The following is a 13,451-nucleotide window of genomic DNA, read 5'->3' as shown; positions in this document are numbered from 1 at the left end:
CTTTTACCCCAATCAGAAATTATAGCAAGGTCTGAGGTTAAGCATTCTGCAGCCTCCAGTCTGGAGTCATGTAATTCCTGTTGAGAGGGTCTTCTGTTGAAAGAAGTTGAATAATGCAGAGTGGAGTCATCAGCGTATGAGTGGACAGGACAGTTTGTTATGGAAAGAAGATCATTGATGAATAACAGGAAGAGAGTGGGTGATAGGACAGAGCCCTGTGGAACACCACTGTTGATAGGTTTAGGGGAAGAGCAGTGACCGTCTACCACCGCAGAGATAGAACGGCCGGAAAGGAAACTGGAGATAAAGGAACAGAGAGAGGGATAGAATCTGAAAGAAGGCATAGCAGTACTGTCTGTCTGTCTAAATCCCTTTTTAATCATAATTTAGCACATGCACGATCCTCCCCCATTTGAAAGATGGTCAAGTTTCCAAAGAGTGAACATTAACCCAGTAGCAGCGACGGGCCAAATTTGTGCCATGATATAAACCCCCAAAAATAGATGATACATAATCTGATCACAAATACTTTGATATATATTATGAAATGGTTTGTGTGAGGGGTGATTTTTTCTCATTTTTCTCACTTGGGGGGACCATTAAGAAACATGATCCCCGCTGCTACCGGGTTAATTACTACTACCACCACTGACCTTTTACCCAAATAGCAGGGGTCAAACCTCTCATGTATTGTTTGTATTGTATTGTATGCACTGTACTGTAAAACGAGCAGTGGATGCAGTGTGAATAGAACACCAAAAATTGTCTCTTGCCTGCTCCGGGATTGGAACATACAGCCTCTCACTGCAAGATGTGAATGTTGATCACTCCATTATCATTCCTCTTTTAACAGGTTTACTAATAAATAAAACAACAATTCACAGGTAGTCCTCATTTTTCATGAAAAAATATAGTCCCCACAACAATTTATATCAAACATTTGAAAAAAGATAAAAATTTGCTGCAGAATCATACAGGTAACTCTCGATTTACGCGAGTTTGGTTTACGCGTTTTTGAAATAACGCGGGGTCCAAAATCCAAATAAATGTTTAGTAATTTACACGTTTTTTTCACTTATATGCGATATTTTATGGAGTGGCCACCAGATGTCTCACGCAACTGGACTCACACGGCGCCGCGGCCACACAGCTGAGTTCAGTTCTTCCCGTGCACCACTTGAACAACAATACAGTACCTACGCTGCCACGCTACTCAACAACAACAACACCCTCGCTGCTGTGCTACCACGAGGGGAAGGGCAGCCAGAGGAGGAACCACGAGGGAGAGGAGTCAGAGTGATACAGTAGGCAATAAAGGTACAAACCAACCTCTTGTTTGATTTATTGTTTTTGATTTACGCGACTTCTTCAAGGACACAATACTCGTGTAAATCAAGTTACCTGTACTAGTTCTCAGCAGTCTACATTGTTAGTTAGAGAACCCAGAAAATTTATGAGCTGTCAAAATATCTGTAAATATTCACATAAAATGATTGGCATAAAAAGGGAGGTGGGTGTTCTGTTTCACATGTGGCCAAATAAGTAAATACATCTGGGTTAATGACCTTCCCCTCCCTTTGTGCCTTTCCTTTACCTCAAGATCTCAACCGGAAACTTCACATCTCCTCTCTTATTAAATCAGCTTCCTTGAGGTTGGACGTTCTGTATCATCTCCGCCAGTTCTTCTCCCCCACACAGATGCTTTCCATATATGTTTATGTTGCCTATTTCAATATCAAAGAATATGGACACGAATCATTGAACAAAAATATCATTAGAGATGAGCAACAAAGTATAAGTTAATACATAAGAAAATAAACAAATAAGTAAAATATCCTTGATGAATCAGTTTACTTGCACTGAGATGCTAACAAAATTGAAATTAAAAGTACAGTCTAACAACAACAATGTTCATATTTTATAAAAGTACACTTTGAACAACCAGCATCACAGTATATGGGATAGCAGTGATGATTTGAACAGTGGGATCATCATCATCATCATCGTTTAACGTCCATTTATTCCCTATGATGGGGTTGGACGGGATATGAGCCTCCTCCACTGTTGCCGGTCCATACCTATTTCTTCCGTGATGTTCAGGCTCCTCATATCATCCTCCACCACCTTTCTCCACGTCTTCCTTGGCCTTCCTGGTGGTCAGTGCATATCTCAGGATGTGTTCTTCTCCTCTTCTCCTCATATGTCCAGCGATCTATCTATTTCTTCAACGAACTGTTCCCTCATGAGAACTTCCCTCCAAGGGGTAGCCACTGTATAAGTGTCTCCATTTCTCCCCGTTCTGGCACTCCCTCTCAGCACACTCAATCCTGCTACTTCCAGCTCCTTCACTCACATACTCACCCTATTGATTCACTTCATGGGTGAGCTTCCCCTGCCACCCCCTCCCTCAATCCTTCCCTCATACACACTCCCCACATATTCATTCTCTTCGTGTCCAAAATATCTCCGCTTATCACACTTCTCCCATTCAACCACTCCACAATCCACCCCCTTTGGTGTCACACCCATACCTAGCGTCTCATCCCCCCTTTATTACTGTCTCCATCCCATCCTGAAACACCACAAGCATCTCTTTTATAACTCATTTCCACTGCATGTATTCTCTGTTACTGTGCTGCATTCCACGTCCATGTATCTGACGTCACCACTCTCCCTATTATTTCATATTACTTATTACAAAATTCTTAAACTATAGGTTAGGTATGTGAGTGAGATAGAGGGAGGGAATGCTAGAGGACGACCTCCAGTAAAATGGAGGGATAGGGTGCAAGAGTACATCAGGGAGAGGAGGGAAAGATCTTTGAGAGACTTTGAGCAGGCAAGGAGGGAGTGTCTGGATAGAGAAAGTTGGAAGCACTTCTGCCGTGGCCATCCCCTGGTGGGAGCTCCTAGGAGCAGGCGTCGATGAAATGAATGAATGAATTAAACTATTTGGTCCAAAAGTTGATTCTCTAAAAGATGCAAAGCAATGTAACACTCACAAACCTATGCTTGAGATTTCTGACAAATTTTCAAAATGGAGCATCCCAAATACATACCTCTGAAATCACTTTCCTCAAAATAACATATGACAACAATGAAGTGTTCCCGACTACATTTTAGACTCTGATTGTGTCTCTGAAAGACTTTGTGGTTTAAGTTTTCATGCGCTAAGTATTTAAAGACCTCATGTACAATATTTTAAACAAGCCCTTTGTCATAGTATAATACTCACCAAAATATACATTGGAAGTGTTCCTGTATCAAACATGAAATACTGAATACAAAGAAACCATTAGCATCATTCATATCAGGAATGGTGCCCTTCTGAGATTCTTAATAATATCTTTATAAATTAGGTTTACTTTGACATTGCTCCAGAAATATCAATGTCAATGTCTGTGAAAGACAGCAAGTGGAAGATTTCAAAAGGGTCAAAGTTCTACTTTTCAATGCCCCTGAAATTCCTTGGACATTTAAATGAAAACTAGGTGGAAGAAATTTCTGATAACTCAGCCTTAGGAGGCTTCAAAGGTAAGCTGAAGAGGTACACGGGTTGCTGGACATTAAGGTAGTACTTGTAGTAGGTGTGCTGGACTTCAAACCCTTTTCTGTAGAATAATTCCCTTGCCTGTAAAGGAACGCAAGAACTTTAGCACTACTGAAAGTGTGGCATATAGGCTTTTTATCTGACTTTTAACCCAGTAGCAGCAGGGATCATGTTTCTTAATGGTCCCTCTAAACGAGAAAAATGAGAAAAAATCACCCCTCACACAAACCATTTCAAAATATATATCAAAGCATTTGTGATCAGATTATGTATCATCTTTTTGGGGGGTTATATCATGGCACAAATTTGGCCCATAGCTGCTACATGGTAAAACCACAAATTTGGCCCGTCGCTGCTGCCAGGTTAAGTTCAAGGTAGTTCACTTAGGTTAAATATTATAAAAAAACATACATATATATACAATATATATTATGCAACATAGCTATGATAGCTTTTAATGATACTTGTAATAGTAAAGAGTTGAATCAACATGTGAATAAATATTCCATACACTCCACACTCTGAAGTCAAGTCTGTATATCAATGAACGTATGAAATCAGTGATGAAGACAGCCATGGGTGTAGCAGGGAGGAGGAGAACAAGCAGAAAAGGTGTAAACAGTGTGCGTTATTCTCTACAGATAAAGCAGTTGTCCTCTATGGAAGTAAATATTAATATAAAGTCTGATGAATGACTTTAGTAACAAATGTGAGAGGGTGAGCCAATGCAGTAAAGCACAAAACTATAATTTTTGAGAAAACTGGTGGTTATTTTATTTATTTAGTTAGTTATTTTTTACAGGTAGGGAGACAACTCAAGGGCAATGAAACAAAAAAGTAACAAAAAGTCCGCCAGGCGCTGCTACAATAAAAGGGAGGCAATGAGGGAGGTTAGTTTCAGGAGCAGTGTCTTGACACACATCTCTTTAAACTTTTCCTTCCTAAGTGCTCGCAACGAGACTGTCCCCCAGGCGCACTCAATCGCCCCAGCGGGGGAAGAGGATCTCTTTTAACCGCTGTATCTCAAAAACTATTCATCACAGCTACAAAACAAAAACACCATTGGAAAGAGGAGGCCAAGATCTATGATTCGGTAATGTAAGCCTCTCCTGCGAGAGTACAGGCACGTTCAGGAGGTGTTGCCTGTGAAGACGTACATTTATACGTGAGCGACGGTCAGCCGTAAGGCAACTACTGAGTAGATCTCTTGATGATGGGGTGCTGGCAGGGCAGTATTGCCAATTGTAAAATTTACAACTATTTGGTCAAAATATCAGTCATGTGATAGGTGAAGCTATGCAAAAATGTCGCTATATTGGACAACAACATCCACCAGTTGCTCGTCCGTAGATTTTCCACGTTAGGTTGATATGATTTTCTACCAAATTTTGTGGAAAACCCACTGAATTGGCAATGCTGTGGGGTGAGAAATAGTGTTGGAACACTCATACGCGGGAAATTTGAGTGCGACTGGAGCTCACAGCGAGTGTTTAGCACCACCGGCAAGTTACACTAGTGCTCACTGTGAGCATTTAGCATCGAAAGGGTTAAGACTGGTTTCGTCAAGAAAAAACCCAAGATGTGGCCGGCACAGGCGAAATAATAAGGTGTCATAATATTTCCTGACGCTTTACGGGTTAAGCTCTATCACAGGCAGGCCAAAGGGTTCATGAACACTTGAAAATTTCATCAAATATTTGGCCATTTTCATAACTAATTATAATTAGAATGAGTAGTCACCAACTAATTCCTATCTGGAACTAAGACAAAACTAGCATTGACCAATCCTATCCTGTACTTAGCTGTCAGAATTCAGAGTCTGGAGAAGGCAGAAACGGAGGGAAAACGTGGACACGGTTGCGTGGTGGTAGGTGGCCCTCGGTTTCCGTGACACGTGGACTCGCTGGGGTGGCCACGCGGACTTGGTCTGGGTAACTTTTGACGCGGTCAGCAAGGACTTGTTACGGTGATTTCTCAAATACTGATAAATTTTCTACTCGCAGATATGTGTTCAGCCTGAAGTCTAGTAGGCAAGAGCCAGCAGTTGTGTTTCTAACCTTTGACATGAATTTTATTTATTTTATTTATTTATTTATTTTTTTTTTTTTATGTCGTGGCCTATTGCACCGGTAGGCTTCTTCCTGGTGGATCCTGATGGTCAGCCAAGGCTTCTTCTCGGTGGGTCCTGATGGTCGGCCCAGCCCGCTCTGGCACAGGCAAGTGTTTATAGTGGCGCCATCTTGCATTGGCTCATGCTGCCCTCCCGGAGCTCATCTTTAATCCTAGAATCTAGAGTCCGGGTTGATGGGTGGTCTTCAGGACAGCATGTGGGTAGTTTTAAGCCACTCGGCAGCGGCTGAAAAATCCCAACTTGGTGGCACCGGGCGGGGACTGAACTCGCGTCGTCCTGAACGCGGCGCCATCACGCTATCCATTCAGCCACCGCCTCCCCAGTCCATTCAGCCACCGCTACATTGACTTTTGCAACATAGGCAAAAATGAATCCTTCAAGGTTTATTCAAAACACTCCTCACATCGCTTCTAATTACTCTTTGTGGTACTAACCACCACCACCTGTTACTTAATTTTATCTGAATGGCTTTAGATTAATAATTCCCTAATACATAATATATACCTACATATGGAATAATTTCCACATCCATCTTAGGTTTCTCTCATTTGCTATAGACAATCCCTTTTTTAATGAAGAGATTTTATATTCTCTTTTTTCTATTTCTCTCTCGGTCCCACACGTCCTCTGTGTATCGAAACACACGAGAAATTAATCACAACCAGGAGAGGGTATTCCCCGGCTGCCTGGGATTGAACCCGCGACCAACGTGACAGGAGAACCACTCCTTACCGAGTCGGCCAGAGGTCTCCCCCTGGCTAAGTGGGTTATGGGAGGCTCGTTCATCAGGCCGTCGCCACACTACACTTTAACCATCAATAATTCAAACATTTAACAATTTACTAGAAAAAATACATTACATTCAAGCACATCAAAACAAATTCTCACACTCACTCACCTTGTGATGACATTCTGTAGTAACTAATTCAATCCCCTCCATGCAGTGGTCAGTGGAGAACTGTACTGCTTCATCCACAAGACCCTGGGCAATGCCGCGGCGCCTGTAAGCCTTTTTGACCACTAAATGCTTTAGCCTATTCCTGCAAGTCAATCATATTACTAAGAGAGGGAACATGATCACTGGGAAGATTCATTTCTTTCATACCAGCTGACTTGAACTACTACATGAAAAAAAAGCTCATTTTCCAGACGGTGCAAGGAGATAAATTCATCATAGACTATAATGGGGTTGCTTATATGTATACTTGTTGGTATGCATACAGGTGACTCTCGATTTACACGAGTTTGGTTTACGCATTTTTGAAATAACGTGGGGTCCAAAATCCAAATAAATGTTTAATTTACACGTTTTTTTCACTTATACGAGATATTTTATAGAGTGGCCACCAGATGTCTCACGCAACTGGACTCACACGGCGCTGCGGCCACACAGCTGAGCTCAGTTCTTCCTGCACGCCACTTGAACAACAATACAGTACCCACGCTGCAACGCTACTCAACAACAACACCCTCGCTGCTGTGCTACCACGAGGGGAAGGGCAGCCAGAGGAGGAACCACGAGAGGGAGGGGAGTCAGAGTGATACAGTAGGCAATAAAGGTACAAACCTACCTCTTGTTTGATTTACATTGTTTCAAGGACACAATACTCGCGTAAATCGAGAGTTACCTGTACAAAGTGAGGAAAAGACTTACCTCATGCCACCTCTCAGGGACTTGGTAACCCCCACCATGCCCACCACATGTCTTTTGAGGCCCTCCAGCTCTGCCTGTTTGGCCCTGGCCTCATCCTCACTCATGAACTGATACTCAACCTAAAAGGCAATAATTCTAATTAATAATCTAGAGCAAACTGATGATGTATTCTGCTTTAAAAAATAATGAAAATACAGTACACCAGGTATTCAGTATATGCGAGTTCGAAATATGTGAATTCGCTCATATGTGACTAACCTAAATGTGCCAAGTATTCGTTTTATGCGAGAAAAATTCGCTCATATGTGACTAACCTAAATGTGCCAAGTATTTGTTTTATGCGAGAAAAATTCGCTCATATGCGACTAACCTAAATGTGCCAAGTATTCGTTTTATGCGAGAAAAATTCACTATTATGCGAGTAGCAGCGCTGGTGTGACTGGTTGGTGAGGTATGGTGGCCGACTCGCACTAGAGGGCAGCAGGTGCAAATGTTCCCCGCACTTTCCTCGCCTATAATTAACCTTTCCCTCCCTCTGATCCTACACTTTTTGTTTGTTTACAATGTATTTTCATATTATGTTTTACAGTTTATATGTACTAATGTGCTTTATTGTTGTTTTAGTGCTTTATTATTGTGAAACGGTGCCGGAATAAATAGTTAGAGGGTTCGAAAACGGGTCGTGGAACATAACCCCTATAATTTCAAGAGGAGGGTATCAGGACACCTCTCCTCCCGAATTTGACCTTGCTTTTGGCCACCTCTTCTGGTTCTTTTATGGGAGCAGCGATTAGCAGGCTTTTTTTTTAATATTGTTTTTTTTCTGTGCCCTTGAGCTGCCTCCTTTGTTGTAAAAAAAAATAATAATTAATAGGATGATAGGTTCGATATATGCGAATTCACATTATGCGAGCTTTTTGCAGAACCTAACCCTCGCATATAACAAATACTGGTGTATACTGATTCTGTTCCATGTTTGAATTCCTCCACTTGACAGCACTGCTTGGAAAAAAAAATCTAACCTTTTTGGTCTTGTTTATCAGAGAATCAAGCTCACATGATTCTGAGGTTTCCATCACCTCTGCCACCCAAAAATTTCCACTAGGCTGCTGAAGAAACAACTGCGGGATGTTACCCAGCTCCTGGTTCACCTCAAGAACCTACAGAAAAAAACAAGGTGTGTTCATTCATTATTAACCCGGTAGCAGCGGGGATCATGTTTCTTAATGGTCCCTCCAAGCGAGAAAAATGAGAAAAAATCACCCCTCACACAAACCATTTCATAATATATATCAAAGCATTTGTGATCAGATTATGTATCATCTATTTTGGGGGGGTTTATATCATGGCACAAATTTGGCCCGTCGCTGCTGCATGGTAAAGCCACAAATTTGGCCCATCGCTGCTGCACGGTAAAGCCACAAATTTGGCCCGTCGCTGCTACCAGGTTAACAATCAACATTTCCTCAAAATTAATATAAAGAACATATCAACTTTGCATGCATGACTATGTGTGACAAGAATGATATACATTACCCTCAACGAAACACAAAGATATTTCAACTGACCCTGGACATGTGAGCCGCCCAGACCACAACATATATGATGACGACAGCTGCGGGGATTCCAAGCAGGCAGAAGTAGAAGGGCACTCCAAGACCAATGAAGGCAAAAGCAATTACCAAAAGAGCAACCTGTTACAAAAAGACTATCATTAAAAAACGGCATAAGTTTAGTAAATGGTAGTAGCTCAACGGCAGGTATCATGCAGATTTATAACACATTGATACATAAGGAATTAAGGACAGTATAAGAGGCCAGTTAGTCTATGTACTGTAGCTATGCTTTCCATTAAATCTGATACTAACCCGGTAGCAGCGGGGATCATGTTTCTTAATGGTCCCTCTAAGCGAGGAAATGAGAAGAAATCATCACTCACACAAACCATTTCATAATATGTATCAAAGCATATGTGATCAGTTTATGTATCATCTATTTTTGGGGGTTTAAATCATGGCACAAATTTGGTCTGTCGCTGGTACATGGTAAAGCCACAAATTTGGCCCATCGCTGCTACCGGGTTAATGCTCTTCACCATGTGAATTACAATGGAAGAAGATGAAAGGTAAGGTTTGGGCAGATACTACAGCTGCGTGGCCTCGGTGCTCATCTGCATAGCATTGGCCCCTTGAGTCTGTGGTGATTGAGAACCCATTACCCCGGGACACAGGGCCAGTGTGAGATCCAGTTTACCACAATCTACCTTCCCCAGCTTTCCCCAGGTACTCATTTAACAATCATCCCAAAAGGAAGGCTGTACAGTTGCGTGGGCTGTATGCCAACCGCCAAGGCCAGGATTCAAACCCAGGCTTGCAGATTCATGGTTAGGCACTGTTACCACTGCACCACAGACACTGTAAAGCTATACCACAAAACCTTAAGAGAAGAGTCCTCCGTGAAAATATGAAACTAATTTTCAAAAAATACGAAATTGAGTTATATGGTCTATGACAACATCCTTTGGCTTTTGAATGGTAGATCTTTTTTCGGTCAGACATAAATTTAAATGCCAATACCCGTAACACTGAGTGGCTAGCGAGTCAAACAGTGTCCAGCGTGTACATTAATACTTACAGCAAGGAGGTGCATTTTTGAGTGTATAGTACTTGCATAAATAAGTTTGGTTCAATGAAATTTCATGGGGACATTGGGAATATAACCCAAGTACCCGATATTTGTTTATCTGGCATCTTTGAATCTCTGTGGTTGCCTATTAGGGGTTTTATTAAACAAATCCAATCAAAACTAACATCACCTACTAATGAGAGAGGAGGGGCTTCATCCCCCCTCGATACACTGTATTTTAATCTAACCAGACATGGCATCACTTACAAATGGGGGGAACCCCTCTCAAGTACCCCATTTAACCATTGGGTAAATCTTAGGAATAGCGGCTCCTAGCGGGTGGGCGTTTAGGGCACGGTGTGGTGGTAATTACAACATTTCTAGCACGTACGACGGAGTTTTGACAAGCGGACAGGCGTGTTTATGTCATAAGGGTGTAATTTTCCACGCTGGCCTCACAGTTTCTTCCAAGTCGATGGGCGATGACACTGCGAGCTCCAGGGTGAAGAAAGGGAAGAGCCCGCGCGGAAAAATACACCCTTGTGACATAAACACGCCTGTCCACTTGTCAAAACCCCGTCGTACGTGCTAGAAATGTTGTAATTACCACCACACCGTGCCCTAGATACGTACCCGCTAGGAGCCGCTATTCTTAAGATTTACCAACCATTGTATACCATGGGTAATGGTAATAAAAAAGATGAAAGTATCTAATATAAGATGCATCACGAAAAAGTCAAACCCCATTGACAGGTGAAAAACTGGCTATATACCAGAATGAGATGGGCGATGAAAACTGTGGGATAAGCTCAGGTTAAGATTGGTAATATTAACATGCCAATATTACTTCCTACAATAGGAAGTCTTATTTGTCTACCACTAACCTTCAAACCTGGAAAACCATAGGAAAAATCAAAACAAGTGTAAAATGTATATATAATAATTAAAATTGTGAGCAAATCTGAGCAGCTGTGGGTGACTGAGTGGCCAAATGCGGCAAAATGTGGAAACACAGGGGAGGATGAGGGGGGAAAGTTCATGTAAGTTCCTCTTTTTCAGTGTTCCTAAGGGGGTCGAGCCCCTGTAGGTAAGAGCCTATTGGATTTCAGCTGTGGTAACCTGCAGATTTTGGCTTCCCCCCCAAACCCCAGTTCCCCAGGCTTGTCTTGGGGGGTAGGGGGGGCTGGAGTGGCAGAGGGGGAGGCGGACTTCTTATAAAGTATTACCTTATTTTTACCTCAACTCAAAAATGCACAAATTATAGCTTGACTGATGAGTTAGCTGACTGACCTGCGGGGACACTTCAGAGAGGACGGCAGCCCAAAAGTATTCCATGACGGTCTCCATTATGGCTTGGCCCATTATGTCCTGCACCGCTGCCTTGTCCTTGGGGCTGTACTGCCGCACCACACACACGGGCGCCACCGAGCCGGCCATGTTGATACTGTAATGGCTAACTTTCCTCTTGCTTGCCTGCCTTTCCTTCGTTCTTGCTGCCTTCCTTTCCTTCTTGCTTGCTTGCTTCCGTTATTTCCTTTCCTTGCTTTCTCAACTAGCTGCCTTTCCTTCTTGTTTGCTTGCTTATTTCCTGTTGTTTCCTACTTTCTAACTAGCTGTCTTTAATTCTTGTTTGCTTGCTTATTTCCTGTTGTTTCCTCCTTTCTAACTGGCTGCCTTTCCTTCTTGTTTGCTTTCTTATTTCCTGTTGTTTCCTCCTTTCTAACTAGCTGTCTTTAATTCTTGTTTGCTTGCTTATTTCCTGTTGTTTCCTACTTTCTAACAAGCTGCGTTTCCTTCTTGTTTGCTTGCTTATTTCCTGTTGTTTCCTACTTTCTAACTAGCTGTCTTTAATTCTTGTTTGCTTGCTTATTTCCTGTTGTTTCCTACTTTCTAACCAGCTGTCTTTCCTTCTTGTTTGCTTGCTTATTTCCTGTTGCTTCCTCCTGTCTAACTAGCAGCCTTTCCTTCTTGTTTGCTTGCTTATTTCCTGTTGCTTCCTACTTTCTAACTAGCTGTCTTTCCTTCTTGTTTGCTTTCTTATTTCCTGTTGTTTCCTCCTTTCTAACTAGCTGTCTTTAATTCTTGTTTGCTTGCTTATTTCCTGTTGTTTCCTCCTTTCTAACAAGCTGCGTTTTCTCCTTGCTTGTTTCCTCCTTTCTAACTACGTAGCTGTCTTTCCTTCTTGTTTGCTTGCTTATTTCCTGTTGTTTCCTACTTTCTAACAAGCTGCGTTTTCTCCTTGCTTGTTTCCTCCTTTCTAACTACGTAGCTGTCTTTCCTTCTTGTTTGCGTCCTTCCTTTTGTTTTCTTTTTCTTGGTTCCTTATTTCCTGCCTTTCCTTCAGTCCTCTTCTTCTTCTTGAGTGTTTTATGGTCTTCTCCTTCTTTCGGAGTGTTTTATAGGGATAGCTTTTTCTACTTTGCCTCGTCCTCGTGTGTTGTTGCTGCTGATGGCGATGGTCGTGGGTCGGGCGTTGCATTTGTTACGGCGCCTCCTGAACGATCCCAGGAAACCATCACCGTCGGGTCTCCGTCGGCAGAGGGTCGGCCACCGTCGGCAAAATTTCTGACGTCAAATCGATGAGGCGTGGTTTCTGCGTGACGCTGCTTGGAGCCAAACTAGAGAATGTAGAAACAGGGATTTAGAGAAGACGAAGAAAGGCGGACTAATTTAAATCAATCACTTCAACATGCCCTCCCTCACACCCCACACCGCCGTTTGTAGTCATTGGAATTACAGTCACGCAATAGCACATTAAAAAGACATATTTTTTTCGTCAGTGGCTTGCCTGAACGCGCTGTGAAAGAAGGCGAGAATGCACATCCAGAGTGCACACACGGCCCCAACTTTAGTCACCCCTGAACTGGCGGGTATTTTTTTGTTTTTGGCTCCAAGTGACGTCATCCCGCTGCTCCGCCCGAAAACCGCCTCCTGCGCGTACCGGTCGCAGTTTTGAAGCAGAGTGACTTGACTTGGTATATATAGACTTAGGGTACTCCAACGACTTTAGTTAATGTCTCCTGCAGTGATATGCTGTCAATGCGTGTTTAAAAGACGTTGTTTATGATTGTGGCCCAATGGTATCTGTACGATGGATAATGAATCGATCGGTCTTTCCATAAACTGCAAACTATCATGGGCATAGGCTATAGTAGAAACATTTACGTGCGCACACACACACACACACACACACGTGCACGCGCGTATAGCACAACAATTATTAACATTCACCCTGTAGTGACGTGAATCCTTCTTCGATTACTTTTTTTTTTTGTAAATCAATCATTATGTTATCATTATCAATATCTGTCTATTAAAATAAAATTATGTACTACGTGGAGTTCTGTACCCATAATGTGATGGGAAAAAAGTCGGGCAATCATGATGGCGGCGGGTGTGAGCCGTGTTGCGTAGGGCTCGTGAGGCGTCTGCTCTTCCCTGCTGTATTTTGAAACACTTTTCTGTGCAAGGTAAGTTTGCTGAAGTTCTTA

At 42.4% G+C, this 13,451-nt stretch overlaps 1 protein-coding gene across 6 annotated transcripts; it reads right to left on the bottom strand.

Annotated features, from left to right (window-relative positions):
• Positions 1 to 877: 877 nt before the first annotated feature.
• On the bottom strand, positions 878 to 12,533 carry LOC126990196 (uncharacterized). Of its 6 annotated transcripts, none has more exons than XM_050848749.1 (7): positions 12,126 to 12,533; positions 11,251 to 12,025; positions 8,904 to 9,029; positions 8,358 to 8,495; positions 7,336 to 7,454; positions 6,580 to 6,721; positions 878 to 3,631 (listed from the first exon to the last, which is right to left on the bottom strand). In XM_050848749.1, the coding sequence occupies exons 2-7, from the start codon at positions 11,395 to 11,397 to the stop codon at positions 3,488 to 3,490; spliced, it is 816 nt and encodes a 271-aa protein (XP_050704706.1). In that variant the 5' UTR covers positions 11,398 to 12,025; positions 12,126 to 12,533; the 3' UTR covers positions 878 to 3,487. The 6 variants fall into 6 exon arrangements, with proteins under 6 accessions (XP_050704706.1, XP_050704711.1, XP_050704713.1 ...); XM_050848754.1 differs by having other exon boundaries at positions 11,251 to 11,968; XM_050848756.1 differs by having other exon boundaries at positions 11,251 to 11,797.
• Positions 12,534 to 13,451: the final 918 nt, after the last annotated feature.

Source organism: Eriocheir sinensis, chromosome 6 (genome assembly GCF_024679095.1).
Source record: "Eriocheir sinensis breed Jianghai 21 chromosome 6, ASM2467909v1, whole genome shotgun sequence".
Classification (NCBI taxonomy): domain Eukaryota; kingdom Metazoa; phylum Arthropoda; class Malacostraca; order Decapoda; family Varunidae; genus Eriocheir; species Eriocheir sinensis.
The sequence above is the reverse complement of the archived record's forward strand: the minus strand, read 5'-3'. Positions and strand labels throughout refer to the sequence as shown.